General features: G+C 35.5%; 2 protein-coding genes across 2 annotated transcripts in view; both read right to left on the minus strand.

Moving 5' to 3' along the window:
* Positions 1–1,316: 1,316 nt before the first annotated feature.
* On the minus strand, positions 1,317–15,886 carry LOC145687154 (uncharacterized). The gene is made up of 4 exons (XM_081760614.1): positions 15,823–15,886; positions 10,622–10,769; positions 6,778–6,945; positions 1,317–1,992 (listed from the first exon to the last, which is right to left on the minus strand). Exons 1-4 carry the CDS (start codon positions 15,884–15,886, stop codon positions 1,428–1,430), a joined length of 945 nt encoding a protein of 314 aa, XP_081616740.1. The 3' UTR covers positions 1,317–1,427.
* Positions 15,887–16,979: 1,093 nt separating this feature from the next.
* Positions 16,980–24,655, minus strand: part of LOC145687156 (uncharacterized) — a 101,624-nt gene continuing 93,948 nt past the window's right edge. Inside the window, exons 2-3 of the mRNA XM_081760615.1 lie at positions 17,182–17,564; positions 16,980–17,077 (exon numbers count right to left, since the gene is read on the minus strand). Coding sequence (XP_081616741.1) covers positions 16,980–17,077; positions 17,182–17,564 — 481 coding nt within the window. The remainder of the gene's footprint in view (positions 17,078–17,181; positions 17,565–24,655) is intronic.

Genomic DNA, 24,655 nt, shown 5'->3' on the forward strand with positions numbered 1-24,655 from the left:
GAAGTTCATTAGAATAGTGTGAAGTTGTCCAGTCACTTTTCCTGTACCCTAACTTCTCAACGAGACCACCACTAATTGTGGGAATCGGATACTCATTAGCACTAATTCGGCGAAAAAAATTTTGTATTCGGAGAAAATGGTTGGGCCAGATTCACGGATGCCCAATTCGTCGATATTTCTGAAAATGGTGACACCTTACGTTGTATTTTCTCATTGATCTAGCAATTATTTGTACTCTGGAAAGTAAGCAGAAGATATTGGAATTCTCATGACTGACCTAGTTTTCTTGTTCGGCTAGCAAGAATATTGCAGCTTTTCGAGATCGCAAACACAAAGAACTGTCCCTTAGTTTCTTAAGCAACAACAAATTTCTATCAGAGGATGTAAAGCGCGTCATTCCGTATCATCTTCGCAAAATTTGTAAACTACAACGCAACGTAACGCAAAAAATGCAGTAAGCAATTACAACTACTAAGCAGGTTATCGCAAATTAAACCGCAAATTTAGCGTTGCGTTGACGCAAACCGTTAAGGTTGATTTTTAATGAAATCTAAGGTTGAACAAAGCTTACAGATGTTGTTGGTGGTGTTTCACGAAAGGTAGTGAAGAGAAAACTTAGATATATTTGGAAAGCATGTAAATTCCGTCTGTGCGTTGATCCATATTTTAAAAAGTCATGGAAAGTAAAATGTGATTATTAAATTTAAATTATCTAATTAATATTACATCTGTGAAGACCTACATTATAATAAGTTTCTTATATGTGACTTGCTGGTCCTAAATTTAGAGAAAGTAGTGAATATTTTATAGTGACAAATTACGGGCAGTGGGAGATATAATTCCAACCACAAAGAAAATTACGAGATATCAAGTAAACGTTTCTTCAAAAAGTTCAATGTGATTCATTTAATACACCCACTCTGATGCCAAGTACGCATTATTGTATAATTTCTTAGAGTTCTAAGCTAAGTTGAAAAATATGTAGTATTTATTTATTTATTCATTCATTCTTTTAAATCAAAAACACATATTGCTATTTTTTTCCTTTTATGATCTTTCTCTGGCTGCTGGTCAAAAGCAAGAAGGATTAATCCAGCCCAAAGATTTTGGGATAAGAAATGTAACGATGGTTTAATGGTAGAAGCTAAACAAGGCGAAGACTTACTTAAGATATTAAATGAGTTGTCACTCTAATTATGTTAGTAGAAAAGTATAAAGTCATAATGTCGTAATTTGAACAAACTGTGTAAAAGAAGATAATGCTCGGTTAAAAGAAACAAAACCTAGTTTTCGACACAAGGAGCTAGTGCCTCACACTACATTTTAGTATCAGTATAATTAATATATTTGAAAAAAAAAACTTTCTGAAGAAAGTAGGGCTGTAAGCTTCCAGTTCCTTTAAAGCTATTTAGTTGTTCATTAAACATTTAGACCCATTTCTCCTTATTGCCCTGCAACTTTCGTTTGTAGATAAAGAAGTGGAACTGACTGTGTCGTGTTCCACAGGTATACTTGAACAAGTCTGATATTCCTGCTAAATCGGCCATTATTCCCATGGGAATGGAAGGGCATCCAAACATGAGAATATTTTTAAGATTCATGATCACATATGCAGAATTCATCAGTATGCGGACAGAATCAGCAGTCAAAGACTGACAATTGGATACATCCAAAGTATGAAGATGATTAGTAGAGCCGCTACGGTTTTTAATGTAAAAGAAGGTGTCATCTCTGTTGTAATTAATTTCTCGGCATTTCAGGCAGAAATTGTATGGCAAAAGGTGACAAAATATTGGCTGAACATCAAAGATCTCGGCGAATGGAACTATATATTTCTTGACGTTGGTTGCTTGTGGCTTGGAAGTTTGTCGAATGGTATTACTCATATCCTGCCAACATTTGGTCAACTCTCGCAGGCCTGCGTCTTCAAGGATAGGACAATCGTGCAAGTCAATGTGACGCAGGCATTTCAAAGTACCATGCTGGTCCAATCTGGAATGCAATATGAAGTTCATAATTAGTTTGATTTGGAACACCTTCAACAGTTGAAGAGAATCGATGACAAAGAAAACATAAGAGGCGATATTATTGCGTATAATGACAGTAAAACTCCAATTATCCATAATAATTAGTTCTGAGCGCATCTGAATATGTGGATAATTGGGACAATCATAAAAAAAAACGTTATGTTTGTGAAATAAAAATTTCTCTAAATTAACTTTTAAAGTACAAGTGATTCTTCCGATTTTCTTAAAATACAGAACAGAGAAATACAGTATGCATATGTTAAATTCTTGAGGGGGCACGATGGCTCAGTGGTATAATGCGTGCCTCTGGGGCGTGCGGTCCGTGGTTCCATCCCAGGGCAAGTAGCTTGTGGAAGACAACATCGTGTCCGTGGTTTTCTCGGGGTACTCCCATATTTTTATTCCACCAATTCTTTAATTATCATTCACTTGCCTTAACCATCCATCTCCTTTAGTCTAAAGACATAATTGTTGTACGTTAAACTGAAAGATTTAATTCCTAAAATTGTTGAAATACTGACTTAGAATTATCCAAATACAACTAATTAACTAACTCTGTGGCCTATGGAACCCGGAGGTTCAAGCCGCGTTCACAAAAGCTCTTCACTGACTTCTATCCTTAGCTAACTGCATCCAGTTTCTATTTGGTATTCCTATCTCTGCGAGATCCATTTTAATATTGTCCTCCCATCTGCGCCTCGGTCTTCCTAATGGTCGTTTTCCGATTGGTCTTCCAGTCAAGACTTTGAAAGCGTTTCTACTTTCTTCCATTCTAGCTACATGACCCGCCCACCTAAGCCTCCTAGACTTGATGACCCTAAAAATGTTGGGTAGACCATATAAATTATGTAGTTCCTCGTTATGAAGTTTCCGCCATTCTCCATTCCCGTTCCTCTTGGGTCCGAATATTTGTCTCAGGATCTTGTTCTCAAATACTTTCAGTCTATGTTCTTCCCTCAGAGTAAGTGACCATGTTTCGCAGCCATACAGAACAACAGGCATAATTATCGTTTTGTATATTTTAAGCTTCAAATTCCTCGACAGAATTCGCGACGACAAGAGATTTTCAACCGAATAGTAACACGAATTCCCTGCTTTTAGTCGACATTTATTTTCTTCGTGAATATGATTTTCCTCTGTTAATATTGATCCTAGATATTTGAAACTATCCACTTTATCAAAACTATTATTTAATATTTTAACGCATCCATAATTCGCTGTATTCCGGTCCCGACGCACTTCCATGTATTTAGTTTTCTCTGCATTTACTTCTAAACTCATGTCCCTGCAAGCGTTTAATAAGATAATATTATTTAACTTCGTTCTGGAATACGCTATAAGGAAAATCAAAGATAGCAACCAGGGCCTAGCGTTGAACGGTATTCACCAGGTTATGGCATATGCTGATGATGTAAATTTAATAGGGGATGATAGGAGAACAATAGAAAGAAATGCAAAGATCTTATTATCCAAATATAGAACTCGAAAAATACAATTAAACATAAATTAACGTTGGTTTAAATAGGAATTAAAGGAAACTATATATTTTTTACGAACGAGTACATAGTTTGGATTTCTGTAACTTATTCTCTGTTGTTTTTTTAAATTCATTATATCAATCTGGATATTAGATGATCCGAATGACTGAAGTTCAGATATTTGGAGTTATACTGTACTAGTACCATAATACTTGTGATTCCTTCTGATTTTGAAACAATTCTTTCACAGATCAGAAAATATATATGTATAATTATATTCAATGTGTATGTATTATTATATATAACTACAGCATTACCTTCTTAAGTGATACTACTATCCTTATAAACATACGGCATTTTTGTGCACTGGCAGCTTAAATAGGCTCGGATTAACTCCTAGGCTGAATAGGCCGAAGCTTAGGGTGGCATATTTGGTTCCGATTTCCTTTTCAAACATTATAAAATAAACTAATATGTTGTATATATTTCCCATGTGGCCGTTTCTGTATTATAGATCATAATATGCTATTTCACTTCCAAGTGATCCTGTCGTATAAACGCGTATCGAGGAAAGTGGTTTTATGTAGCCGCGACTGGCTGTTGATAAATTATTGACAATATGGTCCTTGTAACTTACAACAATGTCTAAAGCCTTGGCTAAACTATACAATTTTCATCATGTGTTAAAACAGAATTATACCTCCAAATTAAGTAAGTATATTTGAAATTGTGTTACGTTTTGTGGAGGGAAAGTACATCCTAGAGCAGTTTCTCAAAGTGTGCTCCGTAAAGCTCCGGAGCTCTCTAAAAGGTGATCAGAGGCTCTGCGACATACTTGGGAATAATGAAGAAATAAAGCACGAAAATCATAAAATAAAATTGCTACCTCGAAAAAGAAAAACACTCATTTCAATAAAACAATATTATCAGATTACTCTTGGTTGGAAGATGTTTATAGTGCGTCACAAGCTGTGAAATCTTTGGTTAACACTGAATCTCTCTGTATTTTGAATTTGTTGCTTTCTTATAACTACCAGTTGTGAGCAAAATGAATTTTTTTGCGCAACACGTAATATTGTAACTCAAAATGTTTGCTGACAGTTTCTCCACATTTACAAATCAGTAACTCTTTATTCAGAGTTCTTTTACATTCCACTGATTTGAAAATAAAAACAAACTAGTTTATGACTAAAAATATTTTTCCTCCCATTGAGTTTACCTTCCTTCAATAGAAATAAAAGAATAGGTTTTGTAAAAGTGTACAAACTGCCCGGTAGATATTCCTAGTAACTAGTAACCCTTTAAAATAACAATTCAGGTGTTCTGCAGTAAATTCCATATTCATTTTGATTGTTTCCCTGGAAATATACTTCCTTTACAATCACGAGCAGAGTATGTAGGAATTTCAACATTTTTTTATATTAGACTGACTCCTCTTTTCAGTCTTTACACATCTTTACACATCAGTCTTTACACAGGCATACGCAAATTTAATTTAAACTACTCGCTGAACAAGACAATACGTTTATTGTAAATTAATGTGTAACAGTTTCGCCAACTATTCACTTTGGCTTCATGAGACACTATCTAGTGTCTCAGATCACACAATCAGATTTCATCAAGATTAACTTTCCAAAAAAATACTTTAGACTATAAGTTGCAACTAGAATTAAAAGTGAAATTCTTTTTGTTACATATCAATCGGTTTTAACAATTTTACATCAGGTTTCAAGTCCTTAAGTTTTACTACTGAGCTAATGACCTAATGAACTAATGAACTTTGACTATGGTCCTTCATACCAATATGTACCTCATGTTCAAAGTATGATATTTTTATCTATATCAATAAGTTACAATTCCCGGCGGGAGCTCATGTGGTTCGGATTCCACGTTAATCAGTAGGTCCACGTCTCATATAGCCTCGCTGCTGAAAGGGGCGCTAAACTAAAATCAACTCAACTCAATAAGTTACAATAATTCGCTATCAGATTTCAAGCCCAAAATTTGGAATCGGAGTTAGGATTGAATCTATCAAATTTCACCAACGATTACTTTTCATCAATGACTTTTGATCATGTTCTGTACTTATCCATATGATGATGAGTAGATCAGTATAGTCTCTTTTCTTAGATGTGGTTAAAATCTCCAAAATTTAAATCTTGGCAATGTTCCCCCATGGAAGAGAACAACGTGAACCATCCAAATTTACAAATGTATACACCCAAGTTCTACAAAACAATTCCAAACTTTCTTTCTTTGACAATTCTCAAATTTAAGAGTTGGGCCAATATATTTCTCCCAAAATTTAGGAAGAATATATCGAGGTAGTAATGTCCAGTGTATCAAAATAAAACACTGTAATGATCAACATAATCAAGTGTTACAATAAAACCACATCTCATAGAATAAATTACGTCGCAAAGGTGCGAGATTAGAGTTTTTTGGCATTCTTTTTATAAATAGAAGGGAATAAGCAGAACCACTGAAATTTACATAATTATATATATTCATATCCTAGAGAACATTAATGAAACTTTTTCTTTTGACAATTCCCATACTTAATGGGTGAACTAACACACGCCTCCCAAATTTTGAGAAGGAAACATAAATGTACCCATGTTTTATGAAAAAGAATAGACCCTTGTACTCAATCATATAGTAATGTAAGGTAATAAAGGCTCATAAAAGAAAATAAACTTGGTAAGAAGTCTCTAAATGTGCGCTTTGATAATGAAAGGGAACGAAATGAGCCAACTAAACTTACTGAGATAATTTACCCATGTTGTATATTATGATACCTAATTTTTAAATTTGGCAATTCATAAAATTTAAATATGTGGTCCTAAGTACTCTATCATGAATTTAGAGGGCTAGACAAGGTGCTCTGCCAGAATCAAGACGTCTTTGACCCCTATGACATCATAGCACGCGATCAGGTCATATAACGTCCCTCATCTACTTAGCAACTATTAAGACGAACCCCCAGCATCCTTAGTTCGTAACACTGAATAATAATATTGTAATCTTACGTTTAATATGTAGATCTCCAATATGAAATCATTTGAAATAGTTACATCTGAAAAATGAACATTTTTATTGGATTGGCAAAACTGGTAATGTTGTGATATTGCAAAGTATGTCAAACAATGTCCCTTTTTCAATATTTTCGTTGTACGAAGACTTGCCGTTTGTTATCTGTTAGTTTCAATGTTTCAAAGGGTCCTGTGTATATAGTATACAATTTGCTAACTTATAAAAATATGACTTCTTACCCTTCAAATGCTTTTGCAGTGATATTTGCATGAATAATAACCAGCGTTTGAAGATTCCTGCAGAGCCGAAGCATCTCCCATATATGTTCATCTCGGAGAGCTGGATCACCATAAATCACCAACCTTATCACAGACATTCCTGCTCTCCGAAGAATGTTCTCGATCATCCTGAAAGTTACATAAAATAATTACAATTTGAACTTAAAACTAATATTCTTTTAACACAGTATAGTTCGCAAGATTTAACTTGAACATATGTGCACCAAAGCACTTGTTTCTTCAACTACGTGATTATTGGTACAACACGTGTGAACATGCTAGTCCAATAGATTTCTAACTACTGGTGTCATGCCGGTTGACACTCAGTTAATCAAATTAGGACATTCCAATCTGCTAGAACATTTGCATATGTAGTATCTTAGCACGTGAAGAGCGCTGAAGTTATCAGTGTGTGGTGTTGTGCAGTGGTTTTGTGTTAATTATAACCGTTTGTAACTCTTTCCACAACAATACCGAGCATGTGGCTGCAGTCTATCAGTGGTATAGAAGGCTTACTTCTCATGCATCAGGTCCCTGGTACTATTTCAAACTCGTCATGTAGGATTGTAGTGCACAAACACCATGTGCGCAAGTTTTCTCCAGTTTTTTCCGTTTCCTCCTACTTTCTACAATCCACTATTTCGTTGATTATCATCATCACCGTTTTCTTTAGCCTTAGAGCAAATTTGTGGAAGGTTAAGCTAAAAGATCCAGTAAAATCCAGAGAAAGACCGTACACATTTGGAAGGAACTTTTGTAAGCCTTTCTCTTCATTCCAAACCAAACAGAAACAAGCACAGGAAAAAACGATTTATTTTAATTTGTAGACTTGTTTCTAGTTTTTTACGTACCTTACGTACTTTACATATTTTGCGCGTCACGTAGAAAACCGCTTTCATACGTGCAATTACGCAACCCTGGATAATACGAAGGAAAATTTATTTGCGAACGTTGTAAACGAAGGAAGGTGTTATTTTCTTATTAAATAACATAATCTGAGATCATGTATTGTAAAAAAATGGGTTAGAGGTTAGATGCATCTAAGGACGATATAAGTACCAGGAATGTGTGAAACCGGTTCATATAATATCCAGAAACCAGTTTCTGGAAAAACTGAAAACCGATATTTCGCTTTTCTCCAAAACCGGTTTGGTATGCATCGAAACCGGTTTCCATTTTGTGAAAAGAGTTTTGATTTTATACTAAAACCAATATAATGAACGCCAAAATTTATACCTGTTCTTGTAGAAGTTTGCGTGTTACTTGCCACTATTGGAATTTCGTGTTACTTGCCACGGTTACATTATCGCATATTTATCTGTCTATGACAGCGTGTCCGTTGCCACGCACCTGCATCTAGATTTGACCTTGAGGGGGTGGGAGTAATTTCCCAAGCAATTTTCAAAGCAAGGCAATCACCTGAAACACAAGAAACAAAGCAAATTTCTGATTTAAGAAATATGAACCTTGTTACATTTATGAGTGTCACAAAACTCACAAAACTCGCACGAAATACAAGAAACAAAACAAGATTCTGATGAAAGGAGTATTCTTGCAAATCTACACAAACAATTGAAATTCTTCAGTAATTCGAGCGCTCATTTTCCCATCTGAAAGCATGGAAGAAACGCAATGATTTATCTTTACATCACATTCGATCTATACTTCTAGGTGGTTCCAATAGGAACCTTGTCACTTGCGCGTCGCACGTCATAATGATTATCATTATAAACATTAATTATTTACAAAATCCAACAGCATGTTCCTTTTCTTCTTAATCAACTATTCCAACTTTTGTACGTAACTCGAACTTCTGATACATTTTCTTTAAAATCACAGCCTCTTCTCAGATTCTCGAGAATTCGTTGTATTCTCTCGTCAAGGTTTATAGAAAATACTTTCCTTCTCTTTTGCGGTATACCTTGCACTTGCTGTCTCATAAAGGCATGGAAACTAAATTTAGTGTCTCCCTTCAGCACTTTTAACAAAGATAAACACAAACTTCAGACTAGCTGTACCACCTGAAGAAAGCTAATAGTGGCATTAAGGTAAGCATGTACTATGTGTGTATTAGAATGATTTACCTGTAATATAAGCGTTAATAATAATTAGACGCCTAATGACATTGGTCCATTTAGTTGTACTGTGATATCAGATTCAAAATCTAATAAGTTTCGGTGGTAAAGCGTTCACTTCTGGTGCATAGGATCCCTGGTTCGATCACAGCTCGTGCTAAGTGGGGTTTGTAGTGGACAAAAACCGTGTGGATGTGTTTTCCCATTTCCTCCCATTTTCTTCATCTTGCCATTTCATTCATTCTTATCATCGCCGTCTCCTTTAGCCTACCCGGCATAACCGTGGAACAAAACTCCAAGGCTTCATTTCATTTTCATTTCAAAATGTAATCGACTCCTGTGTAAATACTTTTTTTTTCTTCTGGGAAGTTCATTCCAGTTTCTTACAATAACGAAACACACTTCCTCCTGCAATTTCTTCTTTCAATTTATACCTGAATATTCTTGCGAACTTTTTTTCTTATCTATATATATATAACGCTGGGTGTTTCTCTATTTCATCAATTTTCCATTGTCTTTATCACTAATTAAAGACATATATGCATTAGCTTCCATTGCGAACACTTTTTTCATATTTTACACACAAAGCGAACTGTTATGTAAAAAAAACTTGTAGAAAACATCTATTTTTTCTCTCTCTCTCTGCTTGGACGTACCTCGGCAACTTTTCTGTCGCCGTCGCGGCAGTGAGTGGACTCCCATAAGACTCAATGCATTTTTAGATGTTGCCCAACTGTTCCGTCGCCAAGCTGTTGCCTTAGGTCTACCGCTCATTGGCAACATTTTGTCGGCTCTGGCTACTTGTTGCTCTGGCTAAAATGCATTGAGTCTTATGGGAGTTCGCTCACTGAGGCGACGGCGACAGGATAGTTGCTGAGGTGTCGCTAAGCAGGGCGAAAGCAGGGCAAGTTTGCCGACGGAACAGTTGCAAAACATCTAAAAATGCATTGGATCTTATGGGAGTCCGCTCACTGAGGCGACAACAACAGAAAAGTTGCCGAGATATCTCCAAGTAGAAAGGTAAAAAATTAATGTTTTCTACAAGTTTTTTCACGTAAAAGTTCGTTCCGTGTGTAGCGCGTGAAAAGAAGTGTTCGCAATGGAAACTAATACATTCTTTGATTAGTGACCAGCATGTCTTTAATTAGTGATAAAAACTATGAAAAATTAATTGAGGAAATAGAGAAACGCCCAGCATTAAATAAGAAATATATATATAAAGAAGAATTTGTGGAAGGAAGTGTGTTTCGCTGTTATAAGAAACTAGAATGAGTTTTCCAGCCAAGGAAAAACAACACATGTAAATTACTTCCACCCCCTCAAGGTGAAATCTAGATGCAGGTGCGTGGCAACGGACACGATGTCATAGATAGATGAATATGCGATAAGGTAACCGTGGCAAGTAACACGAAATTCCAATAGTGGCAAGTAACACCGTGGCAAGTAACACGCAACGTTGTAGAACCCATTTACTAACAAGTTAATGAAGAAGCGAGATCAGCGTTAATGAAGCTTTTGATAGAAAGCTGAGCTGGGTTTAAAAAATCGAAACCAGTTTAACAGAAAACCAAACTGATTTCAAAAAAGAAAAAAAACTTTTTCTTTTTAGTTTTTAAAAGCCTGTTTGGTACCCACTATTAATAAGCACGTAACTCACAAAAATTTTATTTATTATTTTATGTCAATTTAAGATATGTATATAACAGCGGAAAAGATACAAGACAACTTACGATTCATATTGAGTTGTTCGGTACGAAATCCCTCGATCGATTTCAGCAACAAAACCTTCATCTCTGGGATCTCCAGATTTGTCCAAAAATTCGAAGCAACCATCCACAACCATCCGGTTGTAAGGTATCCATTCGTTCGTAATGTATCCTGAAATAACGGTTAGAATATAACATCAATTTCAAAATTGAAAAAAAAAGAATAAAACAACATCATCCAGCTAGAGACAGCTCAATTTTAATCAGTGTGATTGTTTGATTGGTTTCTAGTTAAACGTCCTTGCAGCACCGGGGCAATAGGATGTAGGCCTATAGCTTGGGAATGCGGCGTACGACCGAAACGTCGTAACACTGAAACGACATACGGCTTAAACTTACACACAGAAGCCTGTTTCGGCGCTACGACGTTTCGGACATAGGCCGTTTAGGTCTTATGCCGTTTCGTTCCTACGCCGCTACTTTGAAATAATTTAACTTTTAATCATACGCCTAAAAAACTATTTGCATTATACGGAGTAGTTTTGACATGATTAGCGTCACACTAAAGACCTGACTACTGCAGGAAACACATGTTAGTCAAACTCTTTAGTATGGCACTAATCACGCACCAGAACGAATCTGCATACGGTCCAATATTTTTATTATATGTTTAATCTGTGCTGCTATAAATTATGAACTCTTGTCGATCCTACGCTGGTGCGGGTTATATGCATTAGACTACGTATGATCGAAACGGCATGGGACCTAAACGCCATAGATCGAAAAGGTGCACGATCACCAACACTGCGTTGCGTAGGGATGGCTGAAGCAACGATTTCTTTCTTAAGAAAGCAATCAGAGCTCTGCAAATTGATTTTAATTGTAAGATCTATAAGACATTCACACGATGGTTATGAATAATTATGAACGACGAAATAATCATAGTGTTAAATGATAGTGAATGCAAGATATAATTTCTTGTATGCTTGGTCAAGAATATTTCATTCCCATATTTATGTATACTTATTATTATTATCATTAATAATAATAATAATAATAATAATAATAATAATAATAATAATAATAATAATAATAACTGCCAATTTTCACTGACAACAATCCGAGTGGTGTGCTCCGCAAACCATTGCGTAAAAGACAGAGAACCTTCAGGTGGTGAAGTGTTTCCTTATATTATTCTAAGCACTCACGATAAAGCAAACGGTGAGCGCGAATCTGGTACAAGATAATTATACTCTCCTGGCCTCACTGATGATGAGCATTTCCACTGTGGCTACTGCTAAATCATTCTTGTGGTTTGCATTTAGATAACATCAAGATTTGAGGTAAAGTTTGGTGTAATGTATGAGTCAAGTAACATCATTACTTCCGGTGTCAACAAAACTGGAAGTTTTCAAAAGTTACACTTCCGAGTTTAAACAATACGCTTGCTAGATAAAGAAACTGTATGTTTTACATTTATTTTTCATGTAGATACGTTTTATTGCCTTCTCATTCTTTGGCCTGTTTATTATTTGAAGTATCTCCTTTCAGGAGTTACGAAAAAAAATCTCAGTTTTCATTCTTACTATAGAATTTATAGGTTAATGTAGAAGATAGCATTCATAAATTACATATGTAACACATTTCTTTGGAACTCATTGAAAATAAATGATGCCGGAAGTACTGGGGATAGTACGTCATGCTTGACCAATCCATTGTAAGTTCTATATGTAGCACATTTCTTTAGATTCCACCGGAGTGAAATGACTCCAGAAATACTGGGGAAATACATCATACTTGACTCATGCATTTAAGTTCTATATGGAGCACATTTCTTTGGAACTCACCGGAAATAAATGATGTCGAAAATACGTTATGATCCACACCAATGACTAAATCATTCCGCCATATAGAGGAGAAAAATTAGGCAGGTATTCATAACACTTGCTCAAAGGCAGCCTCTTATATACTGAAGCTCTCTCATGCAAGAAAAAGTTCACGTATGTCCACAAAGCTAACGCAAATCCTCCCATCATAGGACACCATCATGCTTCGTTAGCTTCAGCGGGACTTAATTTATTTATTTATTTATTTATTGTCTTCAACAGAGAATATATTCTCTAATTACAGAAAACCTGTACAATATTTTTTACAAATTTACTATTGTAATAGATTTAAAAGAAAAAGAATAAAAAAGTAATAAGAATATAGATAAATATATAGAATTAATATCTAACAAACTATTTAAAAATGAAATAGCTACAGTAGCAAAAATACATGAAATTAATACGCTTATACATAAACATGTAAATATCCTTTAGGAATTCATAAAACATTTTGTCGCAACAATTCACAATAGGTTCGAAATGACATATTGAAATCTAAATACGGCAATTTCTGTGATATAACATTATATGTTTTGCATATTCGGATCAATGGTGAACTGCCGTAATGCTCCGTTTTAGGTGTATCATATAATAATAAGCACCTCTGTCGAGTATTAGCCATTTTTGTGTTAAATTTTAATAGTCCCAGAAACGAACTGTTATCGTATATACCTTTAACCAGTTTGTATAAAAATATTTGTTCATTTAGTTTTTGTCTATTAGATAATTTAGTATATTCAAATTCATTTAGCAAATGCTGGTATGATATTCTATATCTTGTAGCTGAGTTGTGGTATTTTTGGAAATACAAATAACGTAGAAAACGTTTCTGAACTGCTTCTATTTTATTGGAATGGGAGAATGTAGAAGTTTTCCATATTAAGGATCCGTATTCCAACTTACTTCTTACTAGACTATTAAATAAAACTTTACTAGAATCAATAGTTCTAAAGTTTGCAGCGTTTCTGATAATAAAACCTAATTGTTTGTATGCACATTTGAGTATATAATCCAGGTGATTGTTAAACGTAAGTTTTGAATCAAATATTACAGCCAAGTCCTTAATATAATTTACCCTCTGAATTAACTTTTTGTTAATTGTATATTGAACTTCCGGGCTGTGCTTAATATTACTAAACACAATATAATTATATTTCTTAACATTAAATTGAAGTCTATTTCTTACTGACCAGTTATACAATTCATCAATGTCTTGTTGTAGATATAGGCTATCTCTTTGGTAATTTACTTCGATAAATAATTTAATGTCATCTGCGTACATTAGGTAGTTGGCATATTTTACAGTATTAAATATATCATTAATATACAATATAAAAAGAAGAGGTCCAAGATTGGATCCTTGAGGTACTCCAGTATTACATCTATATTCTATGGACTTAAATTGTTTGTACATCACATATTGCACTCGATCCGTAAGGTATGATCGAAAGAGTTTTATACATTGTGAACATAATCCAAATTTATCCAGTTTATTCATTTGTATTGTATGATCAATATTGTCAAATGCTTTGGAAAAGTCAAAATAGACTGAGTGGACAGATGGACGCCTATGGAAAATAGTACATATGTATTGAACGTAATTAATTAAATTTGTCATTGTAGATCTGCCAGGGTAAAACCCATGTTGAAATTCCGAAATGTATGGTTTGACATGCTTTAGAATTCGATCAAACAAAATTTGTTCATATATTTTTGCTGGTGCACATAATATTGCTATGGGTCGATAATTTTCAATTACTTTGCTATCTCCTGATTTCAAAATAGGACATACTCGAGTTGTTTTCCATAATGTAGGGAAACAACTAGTTTTTATAATCATATTAAAGATGGAGCAAAATGGATACATAAGTAGTTCAGAGTAAGTATATAAGGAGGTAATCCATCAGGTCTACCAGCCTTTTTTGGTTTAAGTTTCTTTATAGCAATTCTATATTCATTGATGTATACACTATTTAAAGTTAAACTATGAGAAACAAACATATTATCACTAGTGGGCAGTCCATGGTATTGGGGAAGGTTTCATATACAGATTGAAAGAATTGGGCATACCCGTCAGCTATACTTTTGCCAGTTTCCAATACATTATTTTGATATTTTAGTATATTATTATTTCTCATTTTTCCCTTTTTATTTTGAACTAAATTCCAAAAAGAACGAATATCACATCTAATGTCTTTTTCAACTTGCTTTACAAAATCAGAGTATGCAATATTGATCATTTTCTTTAATTCTCTCCTGATCTGTACGAACATAAATTTGTAATATTGAGAAAATTTTGACTTTTTTCTATAATATTCTTTTAATTTTAATTTATCTATAATATTCTTTGTGAACCAATATGGATATTTCTTTTGAGTAAATATCCTTTTCCTGGGAACAGTTACATCAAATATTGAGTTCAAAATCTGGTAAAAGTTATAAACTGCGTCCTCTACATTACAGGAGGTACTTACAACGTTAAAGTTGGCTTCACTTAAGAGTTTATATAATTGCATAAAATCCGCTCTTTTAAAATTTCGTTCAATCGTATATTCTTTTTATATAGTTAATTACTCTTTCTTGTTTAATCATAATAATTAATGGAGTATGGTGCTTATCCGGTTTAACCATTGGGTCATTTTCTTTGAAGATTTCGATTCTTTCTTCAAAGTTCGATAAAACTAGGTCAAGAGTTCTATAATTACAATTCCTAATATTATTCAGTGAGCACAAACCAGAAATATTCAAAAAGTCTGATAGTGTTTTATAACAAGTCCCTCTTGTTGTAAGATCACACTTAGAATCAGTGATTAAAGGAAGATTAAAGTCTCCTATTACAATTACATTTTCATTAAACCACTCGTAATTTGTTTCAAATAAATATAAAAAATATGTAACTTTCAATTTTAGATGCAGGGCAAAAATAAATTCCAAAAATGTAATATACTTGGTGGTTTAAAATTATTCTAACACAGATAACTTCATTTGCATTACCCAGATCAATTCTATAAGAGCTGATATCCTCGTTTACTGCAATCAGCACTCCACCACCTCTTTTATTTAATCTATCAGTACGATAAACTTTGTAAGAATCAGTAAATAATTCATTATTTGTAATTCCATAATGCAACCATGTTTCTGTTAATACAATAATGTCATATTCACAAGACAACCTATTCAGATAAAACTCATTAATTTTAGTATTCAAACCATTTACATTTTGATAATAAACAGTCACGCCATTATGACAATCCATCCATTATATATTTAAAACATCTTCAAGTGTTTTTAATACAAATACATTCCTATCATCCACCCTTTTTCTCAGTTTTATCGTACCTGCATCATCCACCCACAAATAAGCATAACCCGTTTCCCGTTTAACTTTCCCAGCCTGTCTCATAATATCCTTTCTATGTCGTGTTAGACTTTGATTGATATACACGGGTTGGTCTTTACTGAAGCCAACTTAAATTGCGTTCAAATTTCTTTTAACCTTCCTTTTTCGCAAGAATTCCTCTTTATCAACTCTTCTAACAAACTTAACAATAATACCACTTTCAGGCTGATTTGGAGTCTGTTTCAACCTATGGCATACATCAATTGCTTCCCTTTTAACATCTAAGTCCAAAGCGTGACCGACACTTTTTACAATTTCATAAGTATTTTCATTCGGTAACTGTGGAATTCCATATATTTCAATAGTATTTCTCCTGTTATATTGATCTACATCATCAAGCAGTAAGCGCGTTTCATCTAATTCTTTCTTTAAAAGTGAATTTTCTTCCTTTAGTTGATCAATTTTAACAACACACTCATTTATCGTCTCAGTTTGAGATTTTATTAGGGCTGTACTTTCATCTAGTTTCTGGTGAGCAAATTCTAATGATTTTCCCAGTTCACGTTCAAGTTCTTTATTAGAGCTTTTTAATTTCGTCATTTCGTCTTTGAGATCCTTAAGCAATTTGTAGATATCTTTCAAAGATGGAATATCGGGATCTTGAGCAACTTCCGCGTGCATACTAGTGCGTCTGTTTTTTGAGAAATTTTTACACCTCCTGCTTGATCCATAGATTTCATGCATTCAATATCAGTATTGGTTAATTTTGCACATTTCAAATGGCATAGATTATAACAGTCTGTGCAATGAACTTTTGATGATTCTTGTCTTGGTATAGATTTTTCACATTCAATACACGCACTTATTTTATTATCGTGTTTTTGTTTCTTCTACAACCGACAACCTAGTGATATTAGGACGCACTCCGAATATATTAACTCGGTGCTGGCAACTATGATTGTAACTATCAATTGTTCGTTTACATTTTCACTTCGCAGCTAACCAGCAGCATGGTTTTCAATGTTTAAATGTAGATAAAATAGACAAATGACGTGTTAGTTAATTCAAACAAATCTACATTACTTACTGTTTATGCTAGTTCACTTCATTTGAGATCGACGGAGACATAAAAACTTCGGAGACAAACGAATACGTGTTACCTTCCCATCGCCAGTGTAGCCAATTGGTGCTTTTCGAAGAGATTACGCATATATAAAATAGACATATCCCAGAATTGAAAATATGAAAATGACACTGTAGGAGTAATAAAAACTGTATGAATAATAAGAATGAACGCATGTAACAGATTTTGTTTCAAAACTAGAAAGTAGAAAAATAAACGGAAAATAGATACTTACCCATAGCCCATTGTGTAGGATAGAAGTTTCTCCACAACTTTCCAACGTAGAATGTATTCCTCCAGTTTCTGCAGACTTGCGAACACTTGTATCTCGAGTCAAGATCCAAATACTCAAAGATCCTGATAAGCGGAATCTCTGGCAAATTGGCAAAAGATAAATCTTTGTTTTTAGATTTTCCAACCTCTTTTGTAGATCGTTTAGCTCCTGCAATTTTCAGAGCTGGACTAAACTTTACGTCTCGCTTTTCACTTTGTATCTGCTTATTCTTTGCAGTTAACATCTGACAACCTTCAGTTGATTCGGAAAACCGCTCTTCGTGTTTCGTGTTTGATGCTTGTAGTTCGATTACAGTGTGTGACATTCCCTTCTTTTTCGATGTCCTAGATAAGAATAAAAATATTTCAACTGTTTCAAAAGTGAAAAAAGAACTGGTTAAAAGATGTTAAATAAGTATTATTAATATCGAGGTTCACGAACCTAAGAACATTATAGTTGGCATTTGCCAAATGTTGAAAAAAAAAGGTTGAATCTGATCTCAGAGGCACATTGTTCCTTTTCTTCATACCTGTCAAGCAAGTGTTTCTTCAAGCTCGAGTCATGGGGTTCAATCCCAGCTCGGACCGTGTGGACTTTGAGGTGGAAAAACACCGTGTTCGTGGGTTTTCTTGGGGTTCTCCCATTTCCTCCTACTTTCTTCATTCCACCATTTCATTCATCTCTCATCATCATCGTCTCCTTTAGCCTAACTGGCATAACCGTGGGACGTAAAACTCAAAGATTTCATTTCATTTCATTTCAAGCTCCTGTCAGCTCCGCCCCCTTTCCCGAGCAGTATCTCTGATGTTATCTGATCTTGCTCCAGGCGGTAAGACTACACGTTCCGATCTCGAAAGCGCAACGCTTGAGGTATCGACATTTGTGGTACTGCAACATTTGCGGTACTTAAAGTATCGACATTTGTGGTACTGGGATATTTGCGGTACTATTCAAAATAACTTATTCTCCAAGCTGAGAGAGGATATTTTCTTGTGTTCAGTTGGAGGACAGGCACACAGTATCAACTGGTAAGAAACGACCAAGTTTTATCCCATTGGTGTAGCCAGCAAGTTGTTCTAGGGGGGAATAAGATTACTTTCAAGGAACCAGGGCTTTTCACATATTAAAGCAGATTAAAAATCTTCTTTCAGAATATAAACTCACCATACATACATACATACAAACCTTTCTCACAGCACCTAAGAACATGTAAATGCAAATATAAGGATCAATTATACAGAAAACGGAAAGAACAATTACTAGGATACATGGTAAACATATATGAAAGATATAAACAAATGCTTGTTTATGATTGGTTAATACTGGAAAACGTAAATATTTTTTTTATTTCTGATTCGTCGAACGCCTGACTTTGATATTAAAAAGGGAACTTCCACAAATATTCAATATATTTTGTTCAATTTTATGGTTTCATTAACAGTTTTCCAATAACTATTTGCCTCACCCAATGGTCACTGAGAGTTTAAATATAACAATCTTCTTTCTTCATTTTTAACATTAACATATTTGTAATTACGTGTAAGTACTACGGAATTATCCAAAGAACGACTTGCTAGCGGAGTGATTTGTCACAACAGTTGTCCATTGTGGGTTCCTGTCACCACGGCATGGCGCGTCCTCAGGTTGTGGATCGAGGAGAAGGCATCTAGATATAGAGGTTAGCTGCGAATATACTGAATAAGCAGTCGCGGACAGCCGAGTAGGAGTGGTCCTCCAGCTTGGGGGTTTGGGTAAGGCTAACAACCTCACCCTGTAAAAAAAAAAGCACTTGTTCAGAAATATTCACAAAAGCCTCAGACAGGGACTGAAAACTTGACACGGCCTCAGCAAAAGAAAATGGACATGAGATTTGGAACTTGGAATATTACAAGTCTTTACAGGGCAGGCGCGTTAAAATCCGTAACGAGAGAGTTACAGAAATACAGGATGGACCTAGTGGGAGTTCCGGAAGTTAGGGGAGAAGGAAATGGATCTATGAATTTAGGAAATTTTACGTTATTTTACGGGGAAGGAAATAAAAATCACCAGTTAGGAACAGGGTTTTTCGTCCACAAACGAATATTACCAGCAATTAAACGGGTTGAATTTGTTACTGACAGACTTTCTTTTATTACTCTTAAGGGACGGTGGGGTGATATTATTGTTTTAAATGTACATGCCCCAACTGAAGATAAGGATGGCGATATAAAAGACAGTTTTTACGAAGAAGTGGAACGTATATTTGACCAATTCCCGCGATACCATATGAAAATTCTATCAGGGATTTCAATGCGAAGATAGGACAAGAGGATATTTTCAAACCGATCATAGGGAACGAAAGTCTGCATAAGGAAAATAATGACAACGGTGTTAGACTCGTGAATTTTGCAATCCAAAAACCTAATCGTGAAGACAACAAAATTCCCACATCGCGACGTTCATAAATACACTTGGACATCACCAGACGGAAAAACACATAATCAAATTGATCACGTTTTAGTAGATACAAGAAGGCAATCTGGCATAATTGATGTCCGGTCATTTAAAAGGGCTGATTGTGACACTGATCACTACCTGGTAGCAGCAATAATACGAGAGAGATTATCGTTGAATAAAGGTAATATTCATTGTCCGAAAACGGAGAGATTCAATTTAAAGAAATTAGAAGGGAACCAGGTAAGAGAGGAATACCAGATTGAAGTTTCGAATAGATTCTCGGTTTTAGAAGATTCGAAGTGCACTAGTATTGAGGATACCTGGATTGAAATTAGAGATAGCATTAAAATTTCAGCAAAAGAAAAATTGGGACACGCGGAAATACGTAGGAACAAACCCTGGTTCGACCAGGAATGCATTAAAATAGCAAAGAAGAGAAAACAGGCAAAATTACGCTGGCTACAAAATCCGAATGAAATAACTACACAAAATTTCGCAGATAGCAGGCGGAAAACTTCCAAAACTTTCAGAACAAAGAAACGGGATCTTTTGAAAGCTAAAATTAAGGAACTTGAATAGAATAGTAAAAATAAAAACAACCGGGACATGTATAAGAGGATCAACGAATTTAAGAAAGGCTATCAACCTCGTGCTTATATATTAAAGAAATCTGACGGTACAGTTCTCACTGATACTGATAGCATGTTAAATAGATGGAAAGATTTCTTTGACGATTTGCTTAACAAGCAACCAAAAACTAGTGTGCGTGGAGAAAAGAATATACACACCGCAGAACCGTATATTCCAGAAACCAACCGAATAGAAGTAGAAACCGCTATAAAGAAATTAAAGAAACACAAATCTCCGGGTGTAGATGAAATTCCGGCTGAGTTAATTTTAGCTGGAGGCGAAAAATTGTGGAACAAGATACACAAACTCATCCTCTTATCTGGAACAAGGAAGAATTGCCTCAAGAGTGGAAAGAATAAATCATTGTTCTAATTCACAAGAAAGGCGACAAAACTCACTGTAATAATTATCGAGGCATTTCTCTTTTTCAACATCCTATAGAATGCTTTCAAATATTCTATTAGCAAGATTGACCCCATACGCAGATGAAATTATTGGAGATTATCAGTGCGGAGTTAGACGAAATCGATCAACTATCGACCAAATATTTACCATTCGCCAAATACTCGAAAAAAGTGAGAATACAGTAGTCCGGTACATCAACTATTTATTGATTTTAGAAAGGCGTACGACTCGGTTAGGAGAGAAACATTATACAACATTCTTACAGAACTTGGAATACCGAGAAAGCTAATTAGATTAATTAAGATATGTTTAAATGAATCCCAAAGTAAAGTCTGTGTAGGAAACTTTTTGTCCACGAGCTTTCACGTCGAAAATGGCCTGAAACAAGGAGATGCGTTGTCGCCATTATTATTTAACTTAGTTCTGGAATACGCTATAAGGAAAATCAAAGATAGCAACCAGGGCCTAGAGTTGAAAGGTATTCACCAGGTTATGGCATATGCTGATGATCCAAATTTAATAGCTGATGATAGGAGAACAATAGAAAGAAATGCAGAGATCTTATTAAACGCTTGCAGGGACATGGGTTTAGAAGTAAATGCAGATAAAACTAAATACATGGAAGTGCGTAGGGACCGTAATACAGCAAATTATAGATGCGTTAAAATATTAAATAATACTTTTGATAAAGCGGATAGTTTCAAATATCTAGGATCAATATTAACAGACTAAAATCATATCCACGAAGAAATTAAATGTCGACTAGAAGCAAGGAATTCGTGTTACTATTCGGTTCAAAATCTCTTGTCGTCGCGAATTCTGTCGAGGAATTTGAAGCTAAAAGTATATAAATCGATAATCGTGGCTGTTGTTATATATGGATGCGAAACATGGGGAAAGAACATAGACTGAAAGTATTTGAGAACAAGATCCTGAGACGAATATTCGGACCCAAGAGGAACGGGAATGGAGAATGGCGGAAACTTCATAACGAGGAACTACATAATTTATACGGTTTACCGATCATTGTTAGGGTCGTCAAGTCTAGGAGTCATGATGGGCGGGTCATGTAGCTAGAATGGAAGAAAGTAGAAACGCTTTCAAGGTCTTGACCGGAAGACCAATCGGTAAACGACCATTAGGGAGACCTAGGCGCAGATGGGAGGACAATATTAAGATGGATCTCGCATAGATAGGAATACAAAGTAGAAACTGGATGCAGTTAGCTAAGGATAGAAGTCAGTGGAGAGCTTTTGTGAACGCGGCGTTGAACCTCCGGGTTCCATAGGCCATAGAGTTAGTTAGTTAGTTATGAGCATATTTTGGGACTTTTTTGCCAGATCTAGCTCGTTTTCATTGAATTAGTAATTTATTTTTCTGATTTATAATAGAGTTCTGTTAGTACATTAGTACATAGTTTCTCTCCTGTTACAAACAAAATTTACTCCAACTTTTGAATGTGTGCCATTTTCCTCAAAAATTTCTTGACATCTTTCAAGGTTACATATTCAGTTAATACGCTTTGTATTCTTCTGTCCATCTTATGTACTGACATCGTCTACGTTTGCCTTCAATGCTTAAAGTTGTTTTGTTTAGGTAATCGCTGTACGCAGCCTCACATTGAAGATACTTCACCAAACAGTACACATTAGGAGTCGACTTACTTAATGATTTGAGCCTGTGGTTTCACCGCTTAACATCAATCGTTCTTGGTCTATTGATTCGAGTAGTTGCACATGGGGATGTCAATACTGAGAGTGTTTAACTACAGTTCTACAAAATAATCTAAAAACAACTCAAGTCCTTCGTGATGTGGCGCAACTTCCATACAGAAAGCCCCAATCATCGACATCGTCTACAAGGAGAAATACTAGAGCAGAACACATTCTGAGAAGAGCCTTACCTCTGGAACTGTTTTAAAGTCATTTGTGAGTCCTAATTCCTAACCCTTACTCCACCAGCATTGATTAAAATGGAATTACACCCACTAATGTGCGTTTCCGGGAACAGTGATCTTAGAGATGTTATCGCAGCTTGATCAAAATCCAATTTGATTAATTTCGGATTCCAATTATCAATATTAGCTTTCACCAAACTGAAAAATCTCTGATGCGTCTTACTATCTTTTGCTGGTAAAAGGCTGAAGATCAAAGTGACAATGGTTGCTTTCTGCTAGTTGCTTCCGATGTCTGCATGTGTTGTCTATAATTGGGCAAACTGCTGACTACAATACTTGAATGTTCCGTCCAAAAAAAACATAGCGTGCTTAGTTGTACACTGTCTTTCCTTCGCAGTGCAAATTATTAGCATTCTTCCTTCCTCTATGGTGTCATCTGAAAGTAGGAAGTTTGTCTCATCATCTATCGTCAGAATGTACATACACTCCACGGTGTGTACCGTAAATGTCCCGGTGTCTGAGGGAAAGTTTTGAACAGTACTACAAATGTCCCAGGAAAAAAAAAATGGTTTTCTCATTGTACCGCAAATGTCCTGATACCTCCGATCTCAGGGAGACATCATGAAAACTGACATTTTTTGAGAAGCTTTAGAAGAGGCAACATATCACCATAGACCATAGATTACTTGTCTTTCAAAAATCCCAAGTAGGAACAATAATTTGCAGGAATGAGATATGCACACAGCTCTTTTGAATGTACAGTGGTACTAATCCATAAGTTCCTTAGATAAGCTGCTCTCAATTTTGACAATTGTGATACTGTTAGGTGGCAGGTTTTCTCAGTACCTTACAATATATTAAAAATCATTTTTTTAAAATTTTGTTTTCACCCTCAATTCATGTCGATATATTTACTTTTAAACATGACAGTTCGCATTACTTTGTATATACACGTACGATTGTGTCCTTGAAAAAGGAAAACTTCTGTATTATCCCGAGTTATTTCGGGCACGATAAAATACAATAACTGCACGACTAGAATAAAATATGCGCTGAAAAAGGTATGCTACCTTTGATACAACTCTTTAGATATATGTTATTAAACAGAAACCTAACAAGAGTACAATTTAATAATCCGCGGCAAAAAAAAAAGTAAGGCTTAACTCTCTGTCTGCCATAAGTCTGAAGAATGACACCTGGCATGATATTTGTTACTACACTAACACAACCCTACCTGGTGAAAATTAAATAAAATTCATTTAACGTCCTTCGAAGGCAGACGGATGATTAAAGTTTAATCCAAATATAGTCTGCTGTTCCCATGCCATGCCCCGACAGATCACCATGAAGAGAAACCAAACCCGGTCGTGGCTGGTCATCCGTGATCCTTCGGCTTTCTTCGGAACACGAAGCGACACGAAGTTTTCTTCTTTGTAGTCCACTTTGAGATACGGCATAGCATGGTACGTATGTATGAGCACGGCCGTGGCACGGACGAAGCATGGCAGGGGAACGGCATGTGGGCACGGCACCCTGTGTGAATGAGCCTTAAGGCAAATGAATGATGATAAAAGAGTTGGTGAAATGAGAATACGAGGGGAAAAGGGAGGATCACAAAAAAACAGAGGCAGACTGGGTCGCCCGGATACCGGGAAATTTCCGGGTGCGCATACACAACTTTACATTTCTTGGGGGCGGGGGTATAGCCAACCAAGTCTAGAGCTAAGGGTTTATTCCTGAAAGGGCAGTCCAGACCCCAAACCAACACGGTATTCATCAAGGTCCTTAAGCATCATTCTCCGGGTGGGTCCTTGTACTCCCAGTCCACCTCTGGAGAAAACCCATGGACAAAATATTGTTCACCACAAACTTCCTTACCCGGGGATCGAATCAAAAACCCCACACACCAGAGGTAAGCCCTTTACCATTGAGCCACTATGATCCCAGCCCTAGTTGGTGTTAAATCGACAAACTACATGGTAATAGGTTTCAATCGGGTGCAAAGAGCTGCTCTGTGCAATTATTTAGGGTAAGTATGCCTAATTTCGCAGTACCACATAACGTTCG

The sequence above is a fragment of the Thermobia domestica genome, chromosome 6 (assembly GCF_964235325.1).
Source record: "Thermobia domestica chromosome 6, izTheDome1.hap1.1, whole genome shotgun sequence".
In the NCBI taxonomy this organism is placed as follows: Eukaryota; Metazoa; Arthropoda; class Insecta; order Zygentoma; family Lepismatidae; genus Thermobia; species Thermobia domestica.

Excerpts from the sequence above, each read along its gene's own strand:
- LOC145687154 (XM_081760614.1), bottom strand. The coding sequence starts at position 15,886 with ATGAGACAGGCTGGGAAAGTTAAACGGGAAACGGGTTATGCTTATTTG. Across the intron at positions 10,770-15,822 it reads TTTGTGGGTGGATGATGCAG|GATACATTACGAACGAATGG; the intron begins GTACGATAAAAC and ends CCGTTATTTCAG. Across the intron at positions 6,946-10,621 it reads CGAACAACTCAATATGAATC|GATGATCGAGAACATTCTTC; the intron begins GTAAGTTGTCTT and ends TGTAACTTTCAG.